Consider the following 26,231-nt stretch of genomic DNA (forward strand, 5'->3'; position numbering starts at 1 on the left):
CATTAATTTTTTAAAAACGGATTTTCCCTCTCATTACTTTCATGGCAAGTAACCCTTTTCAAAGTGTTTTTTTTAGGTCTTCACACAAGGTAGACATTTCTAAGAGGTGATTTACTAAAGCCGGAGAGTGCAAAATCTGGTGCAGTTCTGCAGAGAAACAAATCAGCTTCCAAATTTTTCTGTCAAAGCTTAATTAATAAGCTGAAGTTAGAAGCTGATTGGCTACCATGCACAGCTGCACCAGATTTTGCACTCTCAAGTTTTATTAAACCAACCTCTGTGGATCAAAGGCTAAAAATTCTTGGACTGGCCTAACAGTGGGCCCTGGGATTGGGGCTTACCGTAATGAAGCTTCTAACATTTGTAATTACCTTTTAAAACAAAGGGTTTAGTAAAACCTTTTATGATATGAAAGTTTAAAAAAAATATACTGATTGTTATTTCTGGCATTAAAATGTAATTGTTTGTTTTGTGGTTAGTCATTGAAAAGATGATTTGGCAGTAGTGCATTTTCTTGAACATGGCTGCTTACAAGTTTAAATGGTATGATATAAGGAGGGCAAAGACTCATAATAACAAAACAGCAGTTCCAGGCTAGCACCTTTCAGCTTCAGTCTGGAACCACAGATTTCAGTGGGGATGTTGCCTGTATCTGAAGATCAGTGATGTTTGAAGCTTGCTGAAAGCCTGCTAATAGCTTGTTTAAAAATCTGTATTTAAAACAGCCAGATTGGAGCTGTATGGTGGTTTATGTTCCACAACAAAGCTAGGTCTCAATGTGAGTCCTTGATGCTCTTACCTTTGTACAGTTGGTTGAACTGGGGCAGGGACACACTGGTTACCTTTGCTACCATTGTGCTTTTCCTGGGCATTACTTGCATCTTTACAGGACAAATACACTAGCATATTTTGGTGCCAAGATGCCCCTTGTGCTGTGTACAGCTACCCACTAAAATAAATGGGTGTAGGCAGCTTTTAGGTATGCCCCACTACTTGCTTAAAGAGGCACATGCATACAGACTAGACTGTATGCAGCACCAGTCACCCAGGCACCAAATTACACTAGCGTGTTTATGCTTTACACGGTAAGTTCACCTTTAAAAAAACGAGTAAATGCACATCTTTTTGCAGGTTAAAAAGAAAAAAATTCATTTTCAAATACTAGGAGCCGGAAAAGCATTGTGCCCACGATCAGCAGATTATGGGGGAAATGCAGGACACCTGCAGACTGTCAGTGTAAGCTGTCTGCTCATACCTCGTATGGGCAGGCAGTTACACACTGACAGAAAGCATTGATGAACTACCTAGAGCAGTGGTCCTCAACCCTGGCCTACAGGGCCCACTAACAGGCCAGGTTTGCAAGATAATTGAAATACATCTCAGGTGATATCATTTGCTGCTCAGTGATTGCAGTACTCTAGTCTGCATCTCCCCAAGGTAATACTTAAAATCTGGCCTGTTAGTGGGCCCTGAGGACCGGAGTTGAGGACCACTGACCTAGAGCACTTAACAGTGCCATGGTAGTTCATTGGGAACTACAACCCAAAAGCTGCACAGACTGTCAGTACTTGTAATTCTCCCGTTCACAAAACTGTGTGCATAAATGCATGACACGGCTGGGTGGGTGGAGCCCCGCAAAGCCACATTTAAAATTGTGACAGCGAGATTGGGGAGAAGATCCCCGGCTCTTTGTCACTATAGGCAGCGGATCGGGGAGACGCTGCAGCAATGGGAACATGTTGCATGTTCCACCTGTTTTTTGTCTGTACTCAATCAGGCAGGCCCCTGTAATATAAACATGTTGGCAGAGCTAAAGGTGATTGCACAGTCAGATTGTAATGCGTGTAGTGAGCTTTAGTGGTTAGAATACTTTCAATTATTCATGGGATGCTGTGGATCCAGTGTTGCAGAATAAAGTTTATACTAACCTCCCCAGCACTGTGGCTGCGTTGCCTTGTTAAATGCTGCCGATGTAATAGTGCACTAGTTGGTCTGCCGCTTTGTAATGGAAGACGTGGATCAATAAACGTAGTGCTTCTAGAATTATGATCAACAAAAAAGGGCTGCAAGAAATCCAATAAACATTAACATTAACTAGATACAAGTAGGAATATGGAATGTGTGTATTCATGTACATGCCCAGCTACACATATAACAATTGCGCGCAATTAACCGCTTGCCGCCCAGCCACTGTAGTTTCACGGCGGCAGGTCGGCTCTGTCTCTCAAAATGACGTACCTGTATGTCGCTTCGTGGGTACGCACGTGTCGATTGGCCATAAGGGGAGCCAATCAGCAGGTCCGGTGGCCGCAATGTCCCCTGGGCACCCACACTTGCTCCCCGTGGAGACAGAACAGCGGCCTGCCAATGTAAACACGGCAGACCACTGTTCTGTCAGTAATGAACACAGGGATCCTGTGTTCCTCCTATTTAGGAACACAGGTCTCTGTGTTCATTCAGCAAGCCCATCCCCCACACAGTTAAAAAGCAACCCCTAGGGACACATTTAACCCTTTGATCGCCCCTAGTGTTAACCTTTTCCCTGCCAGTGTCATTAGTACAGTAACAGTGCATATTTTTAGCATTGATTACTGTAGTAATGTCACTCTTACCCCAAAAGTGTAAAAAATGTCAGGTCGGTGTCCGATCTGTCTGCCGCAATGTCGCAGTCCCACGAAAAATCACTGATCGCCGCCATTACTAGTAAAAAATAGATAAATAAATAAATAAAAATTACATAAGTCTCTCCCCTAGTTTGTAGACACGATAACTTTTGTGCAAACCAATCAATATACACTTATTGGGATTTTTTTTTTAACCAAAAATATGTAGCAGAATACATATTGGCCTAAAATGATAAAAAAAAAATAGATTTTTCAATTTTTTTTATTGTGAATGTCATATAGCAGAAAGTAAAAAAAATGTTTTTTTTTTTTTTTCAGAATTGTAGCTTTTTTTTTGTTTATAGCGCAAAAAGTAAAAAAAAAAAAAATACCACCAAAAGAAAGCTCTATTTGTGGGAAAAAAAGAACATATATTTTATTTGGGTGCAGCGACGCACGACCGCGCAATTGACAGATAAAATAACGCAGTGCCATATTGCAAAAAATGGCCTGGTCATTAACTGGTCTTCCGGTCCAGAAGTGGTTAAAGAAGAATTCTGGGAATCAATGTTTAAATCTTAACTGTCCCCATGTTTAAGCTGTTCAAAAATGCAGAATGTCTGTGTGGCTACCACTTCTTTTCGCCACCGTGTTGCAGACAGCTCTGAGTCATACAAAAACATAGGGAACCTTGTATACCTTGCTTCAATATAGATGTGAATCTCTAATTCAGGCACTAGATGGTGCTGTTCAAACAGCATGCACTTTATGTGATGTGCAGCACCAAAAGGAAAAAATACACCTAGAGATGCTGAATTTACATACATCCAATTATGCATCTCCCCAGGGACAAGCCATGACTAATATGCCTTCAATTATTGTGGCTGTTAGGGTTTGCAGAAAGCTCATTTGCATTATGAAGAGTTAGGCCTACCTTTTGTATGTACTTTCTGATTCACGGCTGTCCTGCCCTTGGAGCGTTACAGTTAGCACAGTTATATAGTTACTTGTCACATACTGGTGCAAGTCTAATTGTAATTTATTCCCAGTGGTGCCATGGGTTCCCCCAGACCAGTAGTTGGCAACAGGTCGATCAATATTAAAGGAATTTAAAGTCAGAAGGTTTTTTAATCTTTGATCGTGGCAAAGTGAGGGATGGACTGTAACTTGGTTTTTCTGCCTGTACCGCCCCCAGGGTTACCAACCGTCTGTTAATTCACTGACATTTTGTAAAAACCAGGTATATTTTGATGCAGTCTATAAGTGTCTGTGAATAGGAGCAGGTTTGTAAAAATGTCCCCCTAATGGCTGCATGCCAGTCACGTGATGCAATTTCCTGCGCCCAGCAGGCAGGGATGCAGAGTGATGCTAGGAGATATGATAGATCCACTCAGCATACTTGCTTTATTTCATTTTAAGCTTACCCTCTGCTCTACACCGCTTGATTGGACAACAAAGCAGAGGGAAGTGAAAGAAGGGGGACTTTGATTGGCGGGATAAGCAGCCTGTAAGTTAAGCCCTGCTACCATCTGACAATAAGGAGAACATGCAGCCAGGACAGGAGAAAAACAGGAAAGCCCAGGGAGAGACAGGCAGGAAGTAAATTCACAGCGAGGCAGAGAAAGAACTACTGAAAGCCTGTAGGTGGGATGTGTGCAGAGCAGGATGGGGGAGAAGGATGAATTGAAAAAAAGACTGCCCATGTAGGGGAGCCAGGCTACAGGAAGTGCTGTGCTGGTGGTACATACAGAAGAGGATTCCCGAGGACATAAGCTAGGGAGTTTGCCAGAACTGTAAGGAGCTGCCAGGGGGAGAATCAGCACTCGGCCCCCAGGGCTGGTGGAATTTGTGCATAAAGCTGGCAGGTGCTCCAGGGGAAAGAGGCAGACCTGCCTGTCTAAGACATGTAAAAAATTCTCTTTTAAGTAAGGCATTACTGTGCTATTCCCAGCTCAAAATTTGTGGATGATAACAAATGGTATGACTTAAATGCCATCTTAGGTTTCCCGTTTAAGGATACATTTATCACACTTTTACACTGTATAAAAACCATGAATACCTTGCCTTGATGATCATGTTTCATTTCCCAGCCTCTTGGTAACTCAACTTGCTTATTGGCAAATAAATTCAAAAATCCTACAAGATCCCGATTATGTTGGTAACGTTCAAAATGATGTGCATCTCTCCGAACTTTGGTGATCATATGCTTCAAACAAGTATTATTTGTAAACATGCGATAGGCACTCTAAAAAGCAAAATAATTAACAGTTTATTAACACAGCACATATAGTGGCAATATTTAATATATTCCCTTACTGGATGTATGGCCAAATGACCAGTTAAGGAATGCTGTGTTTTACATGACATTGAATAGTTAAAGTGGAAGTAAAGGCAAAACCTAACTAACTCTAAACCCATTCTGACCCACATTCTAAGTCTAATCTATCTAGCCATGTAAAGAAAAGATCGCTATACTTGCCTCCGGTCTGGTCCCATGCTGAGCTGTCAGTGACGGCTTTAGTGTTTAGGAGAGGCAGACAACGAAAGCCCCGTGGTAAGGGACGTTACACCCCATAGGTGATGTCACTTTCCAGGCATTTCCCAGCTGTTGTCAGGTTTCTACTGCACGCAGAGGGCACCGCTGGGGACTAGACAGGAGCGGCTTTAAAATAGGTAAGTATAGCAATCTTTTCTTTTCATGGATAGATAGATTAGACTTAGAATGTGTGTGGGAGTAGGTTTAGAGTTAGTTAGGTTTTGCCTTTACTTCTACTCTAAGTACCACAGGATCTACATTTACTTCTAGTCCAAGTACCACAGGATCTACATTTACAATAAAGACAAACACGAACATAATACTTAAGGTATAAATACTTTTAACATAACTCACTTTTGACAAAACCAATACTATAAATCAGTGCAGCAAAAAAAAAAAAAAAAAAAAATGGGATGCTTACCGTAAAATCCATTTCTCTGATGTTCATTGAAGGGCACAGCTCCTGACTCTTAACCATTGGGTTATACTGCCCCCTACAGGAGTAGGACGCTAGGCTAGAAAAAGCTTGACTACGCCTATGGGCAGTCCCAGGGGGTATACACTCACACTCAGCTATAGGCACTCAGTTTTGTCACAAGCAGTGTCAGAGGAAAGCCAACTGCACAGAGGGGTGGGTGCTGTGTCCGTCAATGAACATCAGAGAAATGGATTTTAAGGTAAGTCAAAAATCTAATTTTCTCTTTCGTTCATTGACGGACACAGCTCCATATCTTCTTAACCATTGGGATGTATCAAACCAGTGTTAAACATGAGGAGTGGGAAAACAGCAGAAAAAAATCCCCAAGGCTAACCATAGCCAACCAGGTAACATGGAGCTCAAACAAAAAACTGGAGCTCACCTGAAAAAAACAATACACCCTCAAAGAGGACCAGGTCCTCTAAACTGCAGCCTGCAAAACCTTGCGGCCAAAAGAAGCATCCGCAGATGCCAACACATCCCCTTTTAAAATCTTGTAAAAGTGTGCACAGATGACCAGATTAGGGATAGACCGATATGTTTTTTTCAGTGCTGATACCGATATTTTGGTCATAACGTAACAGTATCGGCCAATACATTTAAAATTTTGAAAAATAAAGACAATTTTTGACACAATCTGGTACTGAAAATGTTAATTTTTGTTTAATGGCTGGCTTGCTGGCACCCTGTGGTGGGTTGCTGGCTGGCACCCTGTGGTGGGTGGGTGGCTGGCTGTCTGACACCCTGTGGTGGGTGGCTGGCTGTCTGGCACCCTGTGGTGGTGGGCTGGCTGTCTGGCACGCTGTGGTGGGTGGCTGGCTGTCTTGCACCCTGTGGTGGCTGGCACCCTGTGGTGGGTGGCTGGCTGGCTGGCACCCTGTGGTGGGTGGCTGGCTGTCTGGCATCCTATGGTGGTGGGTGGCTGGCTGTCTGGCACTCTGTGGTGGTGGGTGGCTGGCACTCTGTGGTGGGTGGCTGGCACCCTGTGGTGGGTGGATGGTTGGCACAGGGGCTGTGGGTGGCTGGCTTGTACAGGGCCTGTGGGCGGCTGGCTGGTACAGGGCCTGTGGGTGGCTGGCTGTCTGGCACCCTGTGGTGGGTGGCTGGCTGTCTGGCACCCTGTGGTGGGTGGCTGGCTGGCACCCTGTGGTGGGTGGCTGGCTGGCACCCTGTGGTGGGTGGCTGGCTGGCACAGGGGCTGTGGGTGGCTGGCTGGTGCAGGGGCTGTGGGTGGCTGGCTGGTACAGTGCCTTTGGCTGGCTGATACAGGGCCTGTGTCTGGCTGGTACAGGGCCTGTGGGTGGCTGGTACAGGGCCTGTGGGTGTCTGTCTGGCTCGCTGGTACAGTGCCTGTGGCTGGCTGGCTGGTACAGGGCCTGTGGGTGTGGGTGGCTGGCTGGCACCGGGCTGCTGTTGGTGGGTGTATGGCTGTGATACACTCCCACGAGACTAGTCCAGACTCCAGGCGAGGCTCTCCAAGGCGAGGGAGGTGGCCTAAGAAGGCAGAATGACGTCACGAAAATATTGGTAATATCGGCCAGTTTCCAGAACCGATACCGATATCGGGAAAAGTTGATATCGGCTTCGCCGATAATCGGTCGATCCCTAGACCAGATGGCCGCCTTGCAAACCTGCGTCACTGACGCTTGATGACGGAAGGCCCAGGAGGCACTAAGCACCCTTGTAGAGTGTGCCTTGACAGGGAAAGGAGGAACCTGATCCCTGATAAAATAGGCCAGAAACACCATCTGTCTTATCCATCTGGAAATGGACTCAGAGGACACGGACAACCCTTTCCGAGGTGTATTCGTGAGTACAAATAGTAAGTCTGACTTCCTAAAAGACTCCGCAGCTGCCAGGTACACCCTGATTGCCCAAACCACATCCAGGGAATGCAGAGCAATTTCCTTAGGATGTTTAGGACTGGGACATAGGGAAAGAAGCACAATGTCTTCATTCAAATGGAAATCAGAGACGACCTTTGGAAGAAAACAACAGACAGGCACAAAGAACCACCTTAGTTCTGTAAACCAACAGGTAAGGTGAATGACAAGACATTGGCGCCAGCTCCGACACCCTGCACGCAGAAGTAATAGCCACCAAAAAGGCCACCTACTGGGACATTGTAAGCAGGGGAACCTCCCGATAATTTTGAAGAGAGATTCCTGGATAACTGACAACACCAATTTGAGGACCCACAGCGGTAATGGAGACCGTACTGGAGGAACCAAGTGTCGAGCTCCCTGAATAAAGGTACGCACCAAGCATTGTGTGGCAGATAGACGTTGAAAAAAAACCGCCAAGGCCGAAACCTGGCCCTTGAACTCAAGGCCAGGCACTGCTCAACCCCCCGTTGGAGGAAAGCCAAGATCCGAGGGCCAAAAAGGAGCGAGGGAGAACCCCAAAAGACTCACACCAAGCAACAACATACAGTACATCTTCCAAGTACGATGGTAGATCTTCCTAGAGTTAGATTTTTTTTAACCTTTTACAGCATAGGAATCACCAATTTAGACAAACCTCTATCCTTCAGCTCCTGGCTTTCAACAGTCAAGCCTTTAAAAAAAGCAACTGTAAAGCAGGAGGAAAGATTGGCCCTTGGGACAGTAGATCTTCCCTGAGAGGAAGTCTCCAAGAAGCATCGGCAACCAGCCATACCAGATCGGTGTAGCAAGACCGGCTGGAGCAGTCTGGAGCCACTAGAAAGATCGAAATCCCTTGCTTCCTCGATCCTGCACAGGAGTCTTGGCAGAAGTTTGAGAGGGGGAAAGGCATAATTCAGACGATACTGATGCCAAGGAACCACTAATGTGTCTGTGGCGTCGGCCAGAGAATCCCGAGACCATGTCACATACCTCTGTACCTTCCATGGAATGTGTACAGCAGAGAGGGCTGTAATGATCGTTCTGCCCACCTTAGAATGCTGGCTACTTCCTGATTCACCAGGACACTTCTTGTGCCCCCATGGTGATTGACATAGGCCATGGCTATGGCATTGTCCGACTGAATTCTTACCGGACACCCCTGAAGACGAATTGTCCAATGTTTTAGACAAAGTCTGATCACTCAGAGGTCCAGTACACTGATCGGCAGTCTGGACTCTTCCCGAGTCCAGACCCCTTGAGCTCCAGCTGTGCCGAGGACGCCTCCACACACAGACAGGCTGGCATCCATGGTGACAACCACCCAGTACAGGGGGGAGAAGGATTTCCCTGTCGAAGTGCAGGAGAACAAAGCCACCTCTAGAGACTGTGGACTCTTGTCCCATGTCACCAGAATCTCTTTTTGCAGAGATCTCGTGTGGAGCTGTGCATATGGAACCGCCTCAAAGGTAGAAACCATCAGGCCCAGCACCCGCATGCAAGCCCAGAGGGATGACTGTCTGGTGGACAACAGAAGCTGAATTGCCTCCTGCAATTTCTGGGGTTTTTCCAGAGGAAGCAACACTCTGGCTGGGGCTGAATCCACCCAGCTAGTCCAGTTTGGTGGACAGAACCAGAGCAGACTTCTGAAGGTTCAGAATCCAACCAAACTCCCTCAGAGATCGCAGAGCAATCTCCAAGGTTTCCATCAGAGCAGTCAGAGACTCTGCTCGCAAAAGATTGCTCAGGTACCCCAGTACCACTATCCCCCGCTGACTCAACAATGCTAGCACTGGAGCCAACACTTGTGAAGACCTGAGGAGCAGAGGCAAGACCAAAGGTAAACGCCACAAACGGATAATGCTCTCAGCCCAGAGCAAAGCGGAGGAATCGCTGGTGACTGGCACATATTGGAATGTGAAGGTAGGCATCCGTGATGTTGACAGAAGTGAGAAAATCCCCCAGTTTAGCACCTTGAGATCCAGAATTGGGCGTACCTTGCCTTCCTTCCAGGAAACTGTAAACAGGTTTGAGTCAAACCCTTGAAAACATTCCGAAGCCGGAATCAGGACGATCAACCCAAGAAGTAACAAGTCTTGCACTGCCCCAAAGTGACTCCCATAAGCAATCTGGGGACAAGTGCAGGTTGGAAGGGAAGAACCTTTCTGGAGGAAAACACCGAAACTCGAACTTGTAGCCAAACTGAATGACTTTGTGGACCCACTTGACCTGAACCAGAGAGATATACGGATCCGGAAATCAGCAAGATGTCCCCCCACCCCAGATACGGGCGAGGGCACCCCTTCATGCAGAGGAAACCTTGTCCGCAGGTCTGGAAGAGCCCCTCGTGCCTTGCCAGACCAGGTCCTCTTGGAACCTCCGGGGTAGGCCCTGAAGGACTTTTATCCCTTGAGAGACGAAAAAGGCCTCTTATTAACCAAGAAGAATGGCCCAAGTCTACGACGGGGCTCCTTGCCCTCAGTAGCCTGTGGAAGAAAAGTACTCTTCCTACTTGTGAGACCTTTAATGATGTCATCCAAGGAAGCTCTAAACAAGCAATCCCCACAAAGAGGAGATCAAATAAGGCCTTCTTAGAAGTCTGGTCCACAGACCAGCATTGTCAGCCAGATAAGGCGCCGATGGATCACTGCTGATACAGACAGCCTAAAATCAAAGGAGCCGCATCCAAAGAGGCATCACAGATAAACTGGAGCCCCTGGATCAACTGATCCGCCAGCTCCGCAAAGGCAGGGGGAAGCCGTTTCCCCTCCAGGTCCCAGCGTAAAAGTTTAGCCCACTCGTCAAGAGTTTGGGACACTAGGGCATTAGTAAATACCGGCCTAAGCCGAACCAGCGATAGTAAAACATATGGCGGGCCAAAGCCTCCGCTCTCCTATCAACCAGATCTTTGAGGGCCAAGGAATCCTCAACCGGAATTAAGGTAGCTTTATTTAACCATGAAACCGTCGAGTCCACTACAGGTGGGACCGTCCACTTTTTAAGCAGGGAATCCTTATGATACCCCATTGCAAAATGCTTAGGGACCTCAAGAGTGCGTTTTTGACAACCCAACTGTTATGTGATAACGTTGTCAAAGTAAGCGGGAAAGGGGAAAAACCCTGCCACAGTGGAGGGCCTGTGTTGCCATAAGGGATCGGCGCCTCCGACACAGCATCTCCACCATGTTTCAAATTTCAAGCTCTGACACAATCAGGGCATCAACCAGTGCTTTTTCATGCATGGCTAGAGAAGCAGAGGAAACATCCTAACTGTCTGAGCACTCAGGATGCGTGGACGCAGACCCAGTAGGGTGACTCGCGTCCGCAGCGGCCAAAACAGATTCAGGATCTGATGGACAGATGAGGCAGGGGAAGGCGATGGATGCTATATACTAAGGTCACCTGGAAAAACATAACAATCAGGGGAGGGCCGCGGACTGCGATCCCGCAAGGGGGACACCGATCTAGGGGCCACGAATGGACCCCCCTACTGAAACCTCCGAGCCCCTCCACAGAGCTCCGGACAATAAGAAATTGCCCCCTTAAAAGGGGGCCGCCCATCTTGACGCGGACTCGCAGGCAGGGTATGCTGATGGTTAATCAGTGCTAAAAGGGTTAGGTGCCCTCCACAATAATAGCAGCATGTTGCCATAAAAAAATTAAATCGCCCCCCACAGCGCCACCCATTCCAAGGGAGGTGCTAAGCTAAGTAGGCTGCGGCCTCAATTTGTGTGGAGGCCCAGCCACAAGTGCACTCATCACAGCCAGGCTCACTGGGGCCGCCCAACCCCCAATGGAGGCAGACTCGGACACATGGACTAGTAGGCTGCAAGCCGTGGCCTCAATTTTTCTGGATGCCCGGCCACCTGGGTGTAAGCCTCAGCTGAGTCGACCACCCAGGGGTAGTGAAGGAGAGGGTGGATGCCCAAATGGAGGGTAGTGGCTTCAGCCACCCTCACTGGGGCCGCCCCACATAGCTCCCGACCAGTAGGCCACAAAGCCACAACCTAAATTTGGGGGCAGATCCGGCCACGTGAGGCGCAGACCCGCGGATGCCAAACCATCTGCTCCCCCAGCCAAACAACTGCAGCAGGGAGCCCAGAGGACAACCCTGCCCTAGTCAAAAACTTCCAGGGAAGCAAGGGAACCCTGCGTAACCCCCCGTTGTGCACCAGGTAAAACCCGGTCAGCAGCAATTTCAACAAGCCCCCTTAAGAGCATGTGGCAAAAGCCAGCTCATAACCTAACCCAGGTGAGGAGGGGGGAGGGGAACTCGGGGGTCCCACCGTCCCAGGGAGGGGCCCACATCCACCCCAAAACCCTCCAGGGGTAGAGGGGGACAGCTACTTCCCATATCAGGGTGGGCACTGCTTCTGACACACCACCACTCTATCGGGATGTGGATGGCTGTGTGTCAGTAGGAACGCTGCGACTCAGGCCGAGGCCAGGTCGTATGCATCCTCACGAGTTGTTTAACTCGCAGGCCAGCCCCTGTCCCTTGGGGCTATGTCGCGGCCGACTTAGCGTGGAGCTGAGGCCCATTCGCGCTCACTGGCCAGACTGGGGGGGACCCTTTGGATCTAAATTATCCAGTCAGTCACCCAGCCCGGCAGTTGATAGTAGATTTTCACAGGAACAAAATAACAAAGAAAGGAAAAAATCCATTTAAAAGGAAAAATAATTGCCAGGACCAAAGATCCCAGCAAGGAACTAGGTCTTTACTCCTGACTAGGCAGACAAAAAAAAAAAAAAAAAACTGAGTGCCTTTAGCTGAGCTTGACTGCCCAAAAGCATAGTCAAATTTTTTCCTGCCTAGTGTCCTACTCCTGTAGGGGACAGTATAACCCAATGGTTAAGAAGAATGAGGAGCTGTGTCCGTCAATGAATGAAAGAGAAATAAAGATTACAAATAGCATTCTATACTTAAAGTGGTTCTAAAGCCTTAGGGTTTTTTTTTTTTTTACTTTAATGCATTCTATGCATTAGGGTGAAAACTCTTTTGTGCTGCAGCTCCCCCTAGATCCTTTTTCTTACCTGATCCACAGACGTGCACGAGAGTAGTGGCTCCCGCTGTCTACCTCTTTATTGGACAGATTGATAACAGTGGGAGCTGTCAATCAAAAGCTGTGACATGGGAGCAAGCAGCATGGCTTAGTCCCACTGTCTGTGTCAATGGATGCCGCGGCGGGACTTGAGAGCTAGCATATACAGGTGCCCCTATGGAAAACAGCAGTCCATGGGGGGCACCCACCAAAGAGGAGAGGTCTGTGGAGCCAGCGGGAGACCCCAAAAGAAGAGGTTTGGGGCTGCTCTGTGTAAAACCATTGCACGGAGCAGGTAAGTATAGACATGTTTGTTATTTTATTAAAAAAAAAAAAAAAACGAGGCTCTGGACCCCAGGCACATAGCTAAGTACAAAGATGAAGTACACATATGACAGTTGTTTTATCCAACAAAGCATATGTATTTCTGTCTGTCCAGTCCTGAGAATTACACAGCTCTCACACACAGCACACCCCTGTCTGGTAGAGCAGGAGATTTGCAGTTCAGTAACACTTACAGGTCTCTTCCACACCCCCACCCTGTGACTGGCCAGTGAAAGAAGAGCTCATCTCTTTATCACTCTGGGTGGGGTAGTGATAGAGAAGAGGAAAAAAAATAAATAAATAAACTGTTCCTGGTACATGATACAGTATCTCACAAATGTGAGTACACCCCTCACATTTTTGTAAATATTGTATTATACCTTTTCATGTGACAACACTGAAGAAATTATACTTTGCTACAATGTAAAGTAGTGAGTGTACAGCTTGTATAACAGTGTAAATTTGCTGTTCCCTCAAAACAGCTCAACACACAGCCATTAATGACTAAACCGCTGGCAAAAAAAGTGAGTACACCCCTAAGTGAAAATATCCACATTGGGCCCAATTAGCCATTTTCCCTCCCCAGTGTCATGTGACTCGTTAGTGTTACAAGGTCTCAGATGTGAATGGGGAGCAGGTGTGTTAAATTTGGTGTTATCGCTCTCACTCTCTCACACTGGTCACTGGAAGTTCAACATGGCACCTCATGGCTAAGAACTCTCTGGGAATCTGAAAAAAGAATTTGAGCTTTACAGAAAGATGGCCTAAACTATAAGAAGATTGCCAAGACCCTGAAACTGAGCTGCAGCACAGTGGCCAAGACCACACAGAGGTTTAACAGGACAGGTTCCACCCAGAATAGGCCTCGCCATGGTCGACCAAAGAGGTTGAGTGCACATGCTCAGCGTAATATCCAGAACTTGTCTTTGGGAAATAGATGTATTGCTGCCAGCATTGCTGCAGAGGTTGAAGGGGTGGGGGGTCAGCCTGTCAGTGCTCAGACCATACCCTGCACACTGCATCAAATTGGTCTGCATGGCTGTCATCCAGAAGGAAACCTCTTCTAAAGACGATGCACAAGAAAGCCCGCAAACAGTTTGCTGAAGACAAGCAGACTAAGGACATGGATTACTGGAACCATATCCTGTGGTCTGATGAGATCAAGATAAAATTATTTGGTTCAGAAGGTATCAAGCGTGTGTGGCGGCAACCAGGTGAGGAGTTTCAAAGACAAGTGTTTCTATAATGTGTGCCTACATTCAAGCATGGTGGTGGGAGTGTCATGGTCTGGGGCTGCATGAGCACTGGGGAGCTACAGTTCATTGAGGGAACCATGAATGCCAACATGTGCTGTGACATACTGAAGCAGAGAACGATCCCCTCCCTTCAGAGACTCAGCCGCAGGGCAGTATTCCAACATGATAACAACCCCAAACAGACCTCCAAGGTCCCCACTGCCTTGCTAAAGAAGCTGAGGGTAAAGGTGATGGACTGGCCAAGCATGTCTCCAGACCTAAATCCTATTAAGCATCTGTGGGGCAACCCCAAACGGAAGGTGGAGGAGCGCAAGGTCTCTAGTATCCACCAGCTCTGTGATGTCATCATGGTGGAGTGGAAGAGGACTCCAGTGGCAACCTGTGAAGCTCTGGTGAACTCCATGCCCAAGAGGGTTAAGGCTGCGCTGGAAAAAAATGGTGGCCACACAAAATTTGGACACTTTGGGTCCAATTTGGACATTTTAACTTAGAGGTGTACTCACTGTGGTTGCCAGCGGTTTAGACATTAATGGCTGTGTATTGAGTTATTTTGAGGGGACAGCAAATTTACACTGTTATACAAAGCTATACACTCACTACTTTACATTGTAGCAAAGTGTCATTTCTTCAGTGCTGTTACATGAATAGATATAATAAAATATTTACAATAATGTGAGGAGTGTACTCACTTTTGTGAGATACTGTAAGTATACATTATTATATCTTCTGTATCCCCAAAATTCTAACAAACTATTTAAATCTAATTGACCGATATCTTGTTATTTCCAGCAACTGACTAATCTGTTAGTATGTCTAAGATTGAAGGTTAGTTAGTATTGGCTATGGCAGACTATGGAATCTAAACAGGAAAAAACTCCATCAAATCTAATGGAGGAGGATCTGAACTCATAAGTGAATTTGTACATTGAAAGATTTTGTCAAAAAATTGCCTACAGATGTATCATAATCCATGCGGATGCTCCATTGCTATTATAAACAAGTATAGAGAAAGTGGACATCCTTGTCAGGTACTGTTGTGGTTTAGTACCGAAGAGGAAAGACTGCCGTTGACTCATATTTAAAGTGCTACTAAACTCAGGACCCTGGATTTACTACATCTGGTCTACCACAGCACACAGAACATGGAAATGCAATTATTTTAGTAAATATAAACTGCTAAATACCTTTTTCATCGGCAGTATATAGCAGTCTTGTGACTTCTGTGAGTGTCTGGTTAAAGCTTGTAGGAGGAGTTTTCATTCAGCAATGATTGTCCTATCAGGATGCTGACCCTCTGTCTGGACAGGGCTGGTTGGCCCTGTGCTGATCACCTGCACCCTCCCAAGGAAAAAAAAAATTCTCTAGCAATACACACCAAACTGAGCATGTGCAGTCTGACTCCTGGCTCTGTATTATCAAGAAATATATTGGGGACAGTGGAAGGAGGAGAGGATCAGAGGAGACAGGATCAAACAGCCTTTTTACACAGTGCGGAGGATGCTTTACTGTATTTACAGACTGATTTTACTGTTGTGGGTTTGGTGGTAACACTTTAGGCTGTTGAATGCCTTTTTTGTGTCAATAGAAAGGAGGCAGAGAGGGATACCCTGAGTCTGGGGATGTTTACTAAGCGTCAAGGGTGTTTTGCTACTGTCAGGTACAAAATCAACCTGATTAGGTACAAAAAGTACAAGTTAGATACAACACTATCCTGATCCCTAGGAATGAGATGGGATATATACGTTTTTAGTCTATTGGCTATTATTTTAGCATGAATTTTAAAATCCACGTTTTTAGGGGAAATAGAGCCGACACATGGGGTTAGGTTTTTAGCTGATTTGGGGATAACTGAATTTCAAACCTCTAGAAGCTGGTCTGTAAATGGGCATTCAGGATAAATTTCATTAAAGGTGGTTTCTAAAATGGGCATGAAGACTGTGGTTCAGATTGCTGTGAAGAGATAATTTGACAGGTAGTGGGGAGGAGTTGTATCACCCCCTCACCATCGGATTTAACCCCTTGAACCCCGCACTAGCATGCAGCAACCCCCTCATTAACTTGAATGGGTCGAACTTGGCAGGAACAAAGCATCACAGCCAGGACATGTGTACACCTCCAGCCACTGCCTCCACAGCTAAGGGGGGAGCCGTGGGGGGTGTTTAGATAAAAAAGCGGCTCAACCATGGGGTTGTTTTACCACCCCTCTACTGCTAGTGTGAACAAGCCTTATTGAAGTGAACTAATACCTTCCCAAATCAGTCGCCATGCTCGTATAGAGATCAATTCAATTTTTTGGGGGTCTCAAAGAGTTTTTTGTCCAACAAACACAATCATTCCGTACATTCCTTTAGCAACTTTTGGAAAACTGCTTCATATTATTTTGATTTATGAAATTGTTCTAAGACAGATTTCCTTTAAAAGTCTAGAATTCTAGGTGGATTTATCATTTTCTTAAGGCAGGGATCCATGGGCAATTGGAGCACATAGAACATATTTGAGGGCTTCAATCTGATTGTGGATGCTGTATTGTCAATTTTGTGATCAGCTATGAAATTAGTAAGTTTTTAGCCTCCCTGACTTCAAGAGAAAGTCTCATTCACACACCAATGCAAGAATAGCTTGGGTGCATTGGGAATCTCGAATGAGAAGAAGAGTGGGAAATGATTTGACTAAATCCCAGATCCTAGAAGGAAGACTGTACAACTAAGGGGAAAGTAGGACACAAAGAAAGGATTGGATTCTGCGATAGGTGCAATGCGCCACAGAAAAACAAATATAAGCTCTGGCTGATGGATGTAAGGTACGCCAGACTTCCACTAGTTTGAAGCGATTAAGACATTTACGGATTTGTATGTAGTTGTGTCATCACAATGGTAAAAGTCAAGATTAGGATCCCCTCCAAACACCAGAAAACCCTTAGTGAAATTTTTACAGGTTTAGGAATATAGAAGCCACCAGTTGGTTATTTGCTAGTGTAAATGTTTGGTCAAATATTTTTGCTTTTAAAGAAAGAAAAGGCCTTCTATGTCAATTATTGGAGAAGAGTGAAGGTGAGAGAGGCATGGATGCAAATTCCAACCTATTTTTCCCTGGAATTTATGCTTGTGAAGGAGAGGGTGCAATAACAGGATTTCAAGGTAGGGGGTGTGGGTCTTAAAATGGGTTACTTGCAGGAAAAAGATGTTCACTTTTTGCTTGTGCATATAAGATAAAATGTAGGACATTTTGTTGGAGACATTAGGTCCGCTAGCATTTAAAGAATATGTAAACCCAACATTTTATATTCCTGATATGTGCCTTTGTGTGAAATCTCTGGTGTTCCTGCTAGTCCCTTTGCATTTCTATTAAACACTGACCACAATAAGCACGATAACACACCGTGGTCAGGTCTCTAGCTGTGCTGGGAACCTAATGTGCTCTCCTCCAATGATCAGACTTGTCCTGACCCCCCCTCCCCCCACCCCCTGCACAGCCATTCACTGGGAAGCTAAGTGTGCCGCTGTTTCTCCTCCACCAGTTCTTTTGCAGCTGAAAACAGAAGATATGTGATCACTTCTAAAAAAATGGGGGAAAAAAGGTGTTTATAATCTTTTTATATCTATACACAAGTCAACGAGAATGTTAATAAGATAATATTTAGGCTGGGTCCACATATATTCGAATTGGATGCGTTTCACATTCGCATAACATGTGAGTTTGACCGGCTTTCAATGTAGCTGGTTCACACATGTCTGGGGCAGCTGCGGTGCGAATTTAAAAAGGGTCCTGTGCGTTATTGGGTCAGATTCAGGTACAAATTTAGGGAAACACAGCCGGGCCTGTGTGAACCCAGCCTTAAAGAGAACAGGAAATCTATCCTCTAGTCAAAGATAGGGTTCTGGAAAATTGTGACTTTGTCCCCAAGTACTTCTGGGGGGTAAGAGAAAAAAATGCCCTCAGAACAAAGCCACTAGCCCACAAAACATCAACAATCACAATAAAATACTGAAAACAGAGCATCTACATAGTGAGATATTTAAAACTTGGAAAGGAGGCTAGGCAGAATAGTGAGTGAGCAAGTCCGCTGGGAGCCCCAGGTTAGTAAGGTGCTCACAACCCTAGGGTATGTATGACTCTGGTGTTGTGCACAGTCACAGCATACTTTCCTTGTGGTGTCAACGTAATGTACAAAGTAGTAGGTGAGATAAAGAGGTAAAGTGCCATGCAGGCTCCCAGGGCGGTGCGCACTTTGGTGGACATTTTGTTGTTTTACGCCCGGAAAGCAATAGTACTGAAGTGGAAATCAGCACTCCCTCCCACGTTGGGTTCCTGGAAGGGACTGGTGAACGCTGTGGTGCCTTTATATAAAACAGCCTATGAGTCCAGGGTATGTCCTCGAAAGTTTGAGAAAGTGTGGCAATTTTGGGTGAACTCCTCTCTAACAACTGATACGCAGGATTAGCCCCCTGGCTCTTGTGGTGGGTGGTGTGCCTTGTCTGTGGCGATATCTATTTTGTGTCTGATGGGAGGGGATGCTATGATGGCGTGTGGGCCCGGGGTGGTGGGAGACTGGGTTTAGGATTCTGATTTCTTATGTATTGCAATTTTCTTTCTCCTGATTTTCAGTGAGGGCGCAACTTCTGGGGCTCTCGGCCCTCTTTTCCTTTTTTGGGGCTGAGATTGCCTGGATGTCTATATGTGTTCAGTAGTTGTAGATGGTTAAGTTGTTTTGCGCTGGGGTATGTCCCGTTTGGCGCTCTGTTTGTGTCTTTATGTTCAAAATTTTCAATAAACAGAATAAAAAAAAGAGGTAAAGTGCATGTTAAGTTATAATGAACAGCCATCAGATGTAACTCAGTGAGCATGACATCATGAGCCAGGCGTTGCCCACTGGATATAGTGAGAAACTTATGTAAACAACTAAAGGCCAAAACTAAGGCAGAATTCTGCTCAACTCAAGGGTATATCAAAGTGAGGGCATATAAACAGGTACTCATATAAAAAACAGATACAACAATCATAGATTAATATGTAATAATGCATAAAAAAACATGGATGGCAGCAAGTGTGCCAACTCTAATTTATAAAAAAAATAGGTATACTTCAGGGAAAAAAATATTTTTTGATGAGGCAGTCCACATGTGTAAGGTTCCACAGGGTACCCTCTGTCCATATTGAGAAAGCTGTATAGTGTAGTTCCCTTGCCACTTAGGCATTATAGGAAAGAAGGTCCAGTGATCTGTGAGAGACAGTTTATGGACCTGTGAAGCAGGAGGGGTCTGACCAGGGTTTCAGTTGCTTTTATGAAGGCTGGGATTCCTTGGGAGAATGAAGGATGGTGGTTCTACCATCCCCTCAGACAGAGAGGTGAAATAGGGTAAGCGCATCTTTATGGGATGTTTTCTTCACACAGCATCCTTGTGAGAGTGTTCAGTGTCCTGCACTGAGCCAGAGTCTTCTAGGTCAGATCAGTTAACACTACACCTTTTTCTTGAGCCTTTTTCCGTGATCCCATTTTTAAACTTAAAGTGACTATAAACCCTCATCTTGTAAAACAACCCATTCAATTTAAAACAGAAATGAAATGCAAAACGTTTGCGTTTTATAGATATAAAAAAAAAAAAACAAATACCATTTTCCCTTTTTTTTTTATGTGATTACATTTTCTCTGTTCTCAGCTGTAAAAGAGCTGGGGGCAGGAAGCAGCAGCACACCGAACTTCCCAGTGAAAGGCTGTGCATGGGGGTGTGTTAGGACAAGACTAATCATTGGAGGAGAGCAGGCTGAGTTCCCCGCACAGCTAGAGAACAGATCATGGTGTGTTCGCCTGCTAAGGCTTCATGTACATCCTGCCTACATTTACCGTAGCCACGGGCAAATTCAAAATGTGGCAAAATCATGCCGGGATTTTGCCGTGTTTTGTGTTTTCCCACGGCCAGTCGTCAAAATGTTCCTATCCTGAACAAGATTCTTCTGCATTCAGGAGTGTGCGGTTAAAGGTCACCTAACTGCAGCAGCTCTTAACTCTGCTAAAAGCCTATGTGTACATAAGCTTTTATGGAGTTGAGTTTAGGAGCTTTGGCAAAAAACACCAAAAGCTCCTAAACTCAAGTTTAGGGACTGCCAGTGTACATGAAGCCTTTAGTGTGGTCAGTTTTTAAAAGGAAAGCAGAGGGACTGACAGGGACACCAGGAATTTCACACAAATGAAAAAATACAAAGAGAACAAGGATACTTTTTCATACAAGTACACAGTACAGCAGGCACATATCAGGAATATGAAATGTTGGGTTTACATATTCTCTAAATAAATGCACCCTACATAGCACATTACAAGGGTTTCGCTAGGTCAGTGTTATGAGGGCCAGGAATCCTCTGAACTTTGTTTTAATTCAATAGGGTCCCTCATGGGCATACCCAGAAACATGTGGAACATTGCTTGGCTTGTGAGTCATTTTGGCCTGTGGCCTTAGGTGTGCCCCAAAATCTAGCATTATAGCAGTGTCATCTAAATGTTTTTATGTAGATTTATGAACTGCAGCCAACCTGTACACAATAAAACCGGTAAATCGGACATCCCATCTTCCAAACCATGTTTAATTTTTAAATAAATTTACTTCTAGTATAACCAAAAAACCATTTTTTTCAAGTGTATGTCAGAGCAATAAACATCTTTGCAATACAGTGCATGCACATTTTCCTATGTTTTATATGTTATACAAAATCCTGCAAGCACTGAAAAATATATGTTGGTCTGCCAGAAATGCATTCCAACTCCTAATTCCTGTTGTGAGCTGAGAACACGCAGCATATTTGTGAACTGACTGGTGTCAGCCCTGCCTACCTGTTTTTTTTTTTTACTGTACTACTGAATTTGAAACTTCTTCTCATCTCCACAACATATCGACTAGTTATTTTGGAGTCCCATGTTAAGAACTGGGATGGCTTTTTAGGGCTCCCCGAGATAACATGGGAATAGTGGATAGTACACAGAACAGCTTTGATTTCTGACATGATCAATAGGTCATTTTTAACTTATTGAACAGATGTAACAAAATGCTTTCAGTGGTATATTTAGCAGGCCAAAAGGGAGCAAATAAGAGAAGTTCATTGTTAGGGTCTGCATACACCCTAATGAGAAATTGTGTATGTAAGAAATCTTGCATCGTGTATCTATTATATTCTCAAGAAACAACTACTAGGTTATCATTTCTGTCTAGCTGAATAAAGCGCTCATGATACATTTATTTAGAAACAGGTTACTACTTACAGGGTTTGAATGCAAAACTGTGAAGAACTCAGGACTAGTGAGGAATTTCACTGGAGGAGAGTTAAGAAGCAGACTGAGCCTCGACCTTGAGGTAGAATGAGGAAGTGCGTTCTCTCTACGGAAGTCTAAAATCAAATCATGATCATCAAGTCAGCAAAATCAAAAGATGTTACAGCTACTCTTTTTCAATTTCCAAATTCTCTTTCATCATCTTTTTTAAAGTGGACCCGTGCTTTGCCCCAGCAGGGCCCCTTTATGGCAAAATTGTTAGATTCTGAGTGTTTGGCAGCCACAAAGCATTTCATATCAAATAACGGTTTTGAAAACAATTGAACACTGCTAAATATTACCCCACAGAATGGAAATTAATACATGCACAATGTGTAATTTGTCTTTTAGGAAACAGAACATAAAAAAAAAAATACATAACAAAATAAAGGAAATCTACGGTTACAACGTACACTATCGTTTTAGAACACCAGCATTGTGATATGATTACAATTGTTATTTTTGACAATCCAATATAAGCTTACTTGAAAAACCTCCTTTCATGTGATTGCTACCTGTCCGCTAGTCATCTGTTTCCACAACTTCCTTAAAGCCTGCAAGCAGCGATTGCTGTTCTAGCTCTGCCTCCTGAAACTCCTCTGCTTAGCACCTCTGTAGTTCAGAATGCAGGCTCTGTAAAATGTGTGATCTAGCAGTGCCTACTCACAGGGCACAGTGAATACGTGTCACAGAATCCAAGGATATAATGTGTGGGAATCTACACATACCAAATTAATAAGATTTTTCAGATTAATAGGAGTAGGCTAGAAATAATTGAACAAAATGTTGAAAAGAATACGTGATTTTGCATTTTGACCAAAGCTGCACTTTAATGATAGGTCTCTAGAAGAATTTACCCTCTTCATTACCAAAGCATTTTTTGCTATTCGGAACTGCGCTAGTTTGACTATCCAGCACTGTGCGCAAATGACATTTTTTTTTATCTTTTTTTAACAAAAATAGAGCTTTCTTTTGGTGGTTTTTGATCACCACTGGGTTTTTTTTTTTTGCAATATAAATGTCTCAAAAAGAATGACTCGATTTCAAATAGTTCCACCTCGGGTGCCACACATTGTCAGGCCAGCCGCCCCGCCTCTCCTGCCCCTGGGACAGCCCAGCCAGCGTACTCTGCTGCAGTTAAGAAAAAATCACGCCAGACTGTTTTTATAGATCCTTCCTACATTACATCACGGTCATTGAAAAACAGTGCCTGTAAATACCTTGTTAGCTTCATTCTTTCTGGCTGCTCTCCTCCTCCGCTCCTCCTCCTCTGAGTGTAGCTTTAGATTGGTGGAGGAGAGCGATCACGTGACCGACCATGAAAGAACGGAGCTAAAAGGTATTTAGAGGCATCGGTTTACAATGACAGTGACACAATGTAGGAAGCATCTATAAAAAGGGGCTGGCAGTGATTTTTTTTTTTACTTTAGAGTATGCTGGCAGGGCTGTCCCAGGAAACTGTGGGTCTCCTGGGAGTGCAGAAGGGCTGTGCAATGTAAAGGGGGCTTTAAAATAAAAGGGGGTTTGTACTGTGCATGGGGGGGAACTGTGTAATGTAAAGGGGGCTGTGCAATGTAAAGGGGGACTGTATATATAATGAAAGGGGCTGTGTACTGTTATTTTTAAATATTTAAAACATTTTTTTTCCCCGAAACTTCCCCCTTAAAAATGAAGTTTTGTGCGTGTTATACGCCGATAAATGAGGCAAGTCCTCAAGTCTCGCTCATTATGTTATAAATGTGCCCTCCACCTGCTGCACCAATAACATCAAGAGGATAGCTGAATTAGTCTTCTTCCACAGATGTTACTGCAGCCGTGATTCTGTTTTTGAGCTCATCCAAGTCAGCAGGTAATGGTGGAACATAAACATGTTGTTTTACATATCCCCACAGGAAAAAGTAACAGGGTGTAATGTCTGGATATCCTGGGGGCCAAGAATGTAGTGCAAAGACTTGGGGTCCTATACCACCTATCAAACATTGAGGCAATGTTTCATTTAGAAACCAACAAACTTGTTTGCGCCAATGTGGCGGTGCTTCGTTTTGCTGAAAAACTAAACCTTCAGAAAAAGCCAGCCATCAAGCATTCCAAGGTAGGAATGTCCTGTAACAGTGCATCACTCAAAAAAGAGTCCATAAATCTTTGTAAACGAAACTGCAAAAAACACAATCTTTGGTGAATCTCATTCATGCTGTACAAGTTCACGTGGCTTCTTAAGTCCCCATATGCGAACATTGTGAGGCAAAACTTTACTACTTAGATGAAACATTGCTGAAAAATTAACCACGGTAAGAATCTGTCTTTCATATCGTCTAAGAGCATATAACATATATATAAATGTTTTCTTCTGTCACTTACACAAAGACCTTGCACCATTTGCAATCAGTATGGCCTTAGAAGTAAAAGTCGTCTTAACAAATGCCAAACATATGAAAAAGGGATTGCAAGTTTTAGGCTAGGACGACAAAATAAATTAGTTGCACATTTTCCTCTGAAGTGCATGGTCGCACTGGACTCTTCCCCTTATATAGACACCCTAATTCTTTAAATTGTTTATACCAACAAAAAAATGTTCTTTCCAACTGGTATATCAATTCTAAAACATTGTGGAAACACATCCTGCACAATTGTTATGGACTCAGTCTCCTTCAATTGGAGAATACAAAACGCCTTCTGTTGCATAGGCACCATCTTGTTAATGAGGTTAGCACCTATTTGGGCACTAGTAGTGGTATCTAGCGGTCATCATTTGAAATTCTAGGCCACACCTGTTCAAGTAGTACGTGTTTGATTTTTTTTGGCGGTGCATGGTTGCACAGATATACGGTTTTAAAATCGAGTCATTCTTTTTTAAACACACTGTATTTGGTTTGTTTTAAAGTTAGAATGTCTGGTATAGATACTGGAATTTGTATTTATTTTTTATACTAGCAGTGATCCCCGACTTATATTGGGGACTGCGATAGTGCAGCGAGCAATCTGACAATAGCTGACGCTGGCTTGGGGTCACACTGACTGACACTGACATCAATAGTGACACTAATACAGTGAGATCAGTGCTAATCCTATACACTGTCACTGTACTAATGACACTGGCTGGGAAGAGGTTAACATCCAGGTGCAATCATGGGGTTAAATGTGTGCCCAACAATGTGTAATGTGTGTATTATGTGCTGCTTTTACTAAGTGATGTAAGATCGCCTGTCAGCGTACAGAGCTCTGTGTTGATGTGAATGATGGAGCCAATCAGCAGGATCACAGCACAGGTGGGGTGGTACGTGCTCGCCCCCTACCCGGCAGCGCTGTTCACATACCAGATACGTGATCCAGTGCAGAGCGGCCACCCTGCAGCAGTATATCTGCATGGGGTGGTCGGAAAGTGGTTAAGCACCTACCACACCAGCCTATGGCCTCCGCCCAACATTATCCCAACATTGTACTGACCTAACAAACGAGAAAAAAATTTGGCAGCACTATCTCTATTGTCTGCAATGCTACTTTTACTAGAATATTAATTATATAAAGGAAGGCAACAAAATATTTGTTCAAAGGTTCATGATATAGCTAGTAGTAGTCACAATCAGTCTTGTGCTCAAACATTGCAAAGGTTTGGTAGCTTCTTAAAGCCACTTCTTTAGATCCATTGCGCATCAAGAGATACCCCAACAATAATATCCAGAAGGTAGCAAAGACACCTTTAACCAATCATCATGGAATGTTTCTATGTCAACTGTCCATGAACAGGATGGAAGGTGTGAGTTTCGTAACTTTCCTGTTTAAGTTACATAATTCTACTGTATCTTTGATGTCACTACTACTAGCTGAAACAAAATAATATTACAATGTAATAACAAACCTGCATTTGAATGATGATAATCAACATCCTCAACTGGTACCACTGCATCAACTGGATTTGCCACCTCATCTGGCTGATCATTTGTCATTGTTCTTCGGATGCTTTGATACCTGTTTTTGTAAATTTTCAAAAGAAAAGATAAATTCCATTAATTGCACATGACTTGCATAACTAGAAAAATTGGATTTTTGACTTACCGTAAAATCCATTTCATTGACGGACACAGCTCCTGATCTTCTTAACCATTGGGTTATACGGCCCCCTACAGGAGTAGGGCACTAGGCAGGAAAAAAGTCTGGCTATGCCTATGGGCAGACCCAGGGGGTATACTCCCTCTCTTTACTATAGGTACTCAGTTTTGTTACAAGCAGTGTCAGAAGAATTACAACTCCACAGAGGGGTGGGTGCTGTGTCCGTCAATGAACATCAGAGAAATGGATTTTACGGTAAGTCAAAAATCCCATTTTCTCTTTCGTTCATTGACAGACACAGCTCCTGATCTTCTTAACCATTGGGATGCCCCAAAGCAGTGTTAAACATGAGGGGTTGGAACAGCAAAAAATTCCCAAGGCTAAACAGTAGCTCAACCAAAACAACTGGAGCCCATCTGAAAAAAACAATACACCCTCAAGGAGAACCAGGTCCTCTAAACAGCAGCCTGTAAAACCTTGCGGTCAAAAGAAGCATCCGCAGATGCCAACATATCCACTTTATAGGACTTTGTGAAAGTGTGCACCGACAACCAAGTGGCCGCCTTTTAAACTTGCATCACCGACACCTGATGATGGAAGGGCCAGGAGGCACTGAGTGCCAGAGTAGAGTGTGTCTTGACAGGGAAAGGAGAAACCTGACCCCTGATGGAATAGGCCTGATTCACCGTCTGTCTGATCCATCTGAAAATGGTCGCAGAGGAAGCAGACAACTCTTTCCGAGGCCCATCCGTAAGCACAAATAGGGAGTCTGATTTCCTAAAAGACT

General features: G+C 44.5%; 1 protein-coding gene across 5 annotated transcripts in view; it reads right to left on the reverse strand.

Annotated features, from left to right (window-relative positions):
* Positions 1–26,231, reverse strand: part of HECW2 (HECT, C2 and WW domain containing E3 ubiquitin protein ligase 2) — a 421,352-nt gene that overhangs the window by 54,364 nt on the left and 340,757 nt on the right. For all 5 annotated transcript variants that reach the window (XM_082262150.1, XM_082262151.1, XM_082262148.1 and 2 more), the window contains 4 exons: positions 25,254–25,363; positions 21,350–21,474; positions 4,663–4,848; positions 1,929–2,063 (listed from right to left, as the gene is read on the reverse strand). In XM_082262150.1, coding sequence (XP_082118276.1) covers positions 1,929–2,063; positions 4,663–4,848; positions 21,350–21,474; positions 25,254–25,363 — 556 coding nt within the window. The remainder of the gene's footprint in view (positions 1–1,928; positions 2,064–4,662; positions 4,849–21,349; positions 21,475–25,253; positions 25,364–26,231) is intronic.

This window comes from Pelophylax lessonae (assembly GCF_965119305.1).
Source record: "Pelophylax lessonae genome assembly, chromosome: 6".
Lineage (NCBI taxonomy): Eukaryota > Metazoa > Chordata > Amphibia > Anura > Ranidae > Pelophylax > Pelophylax lessonae.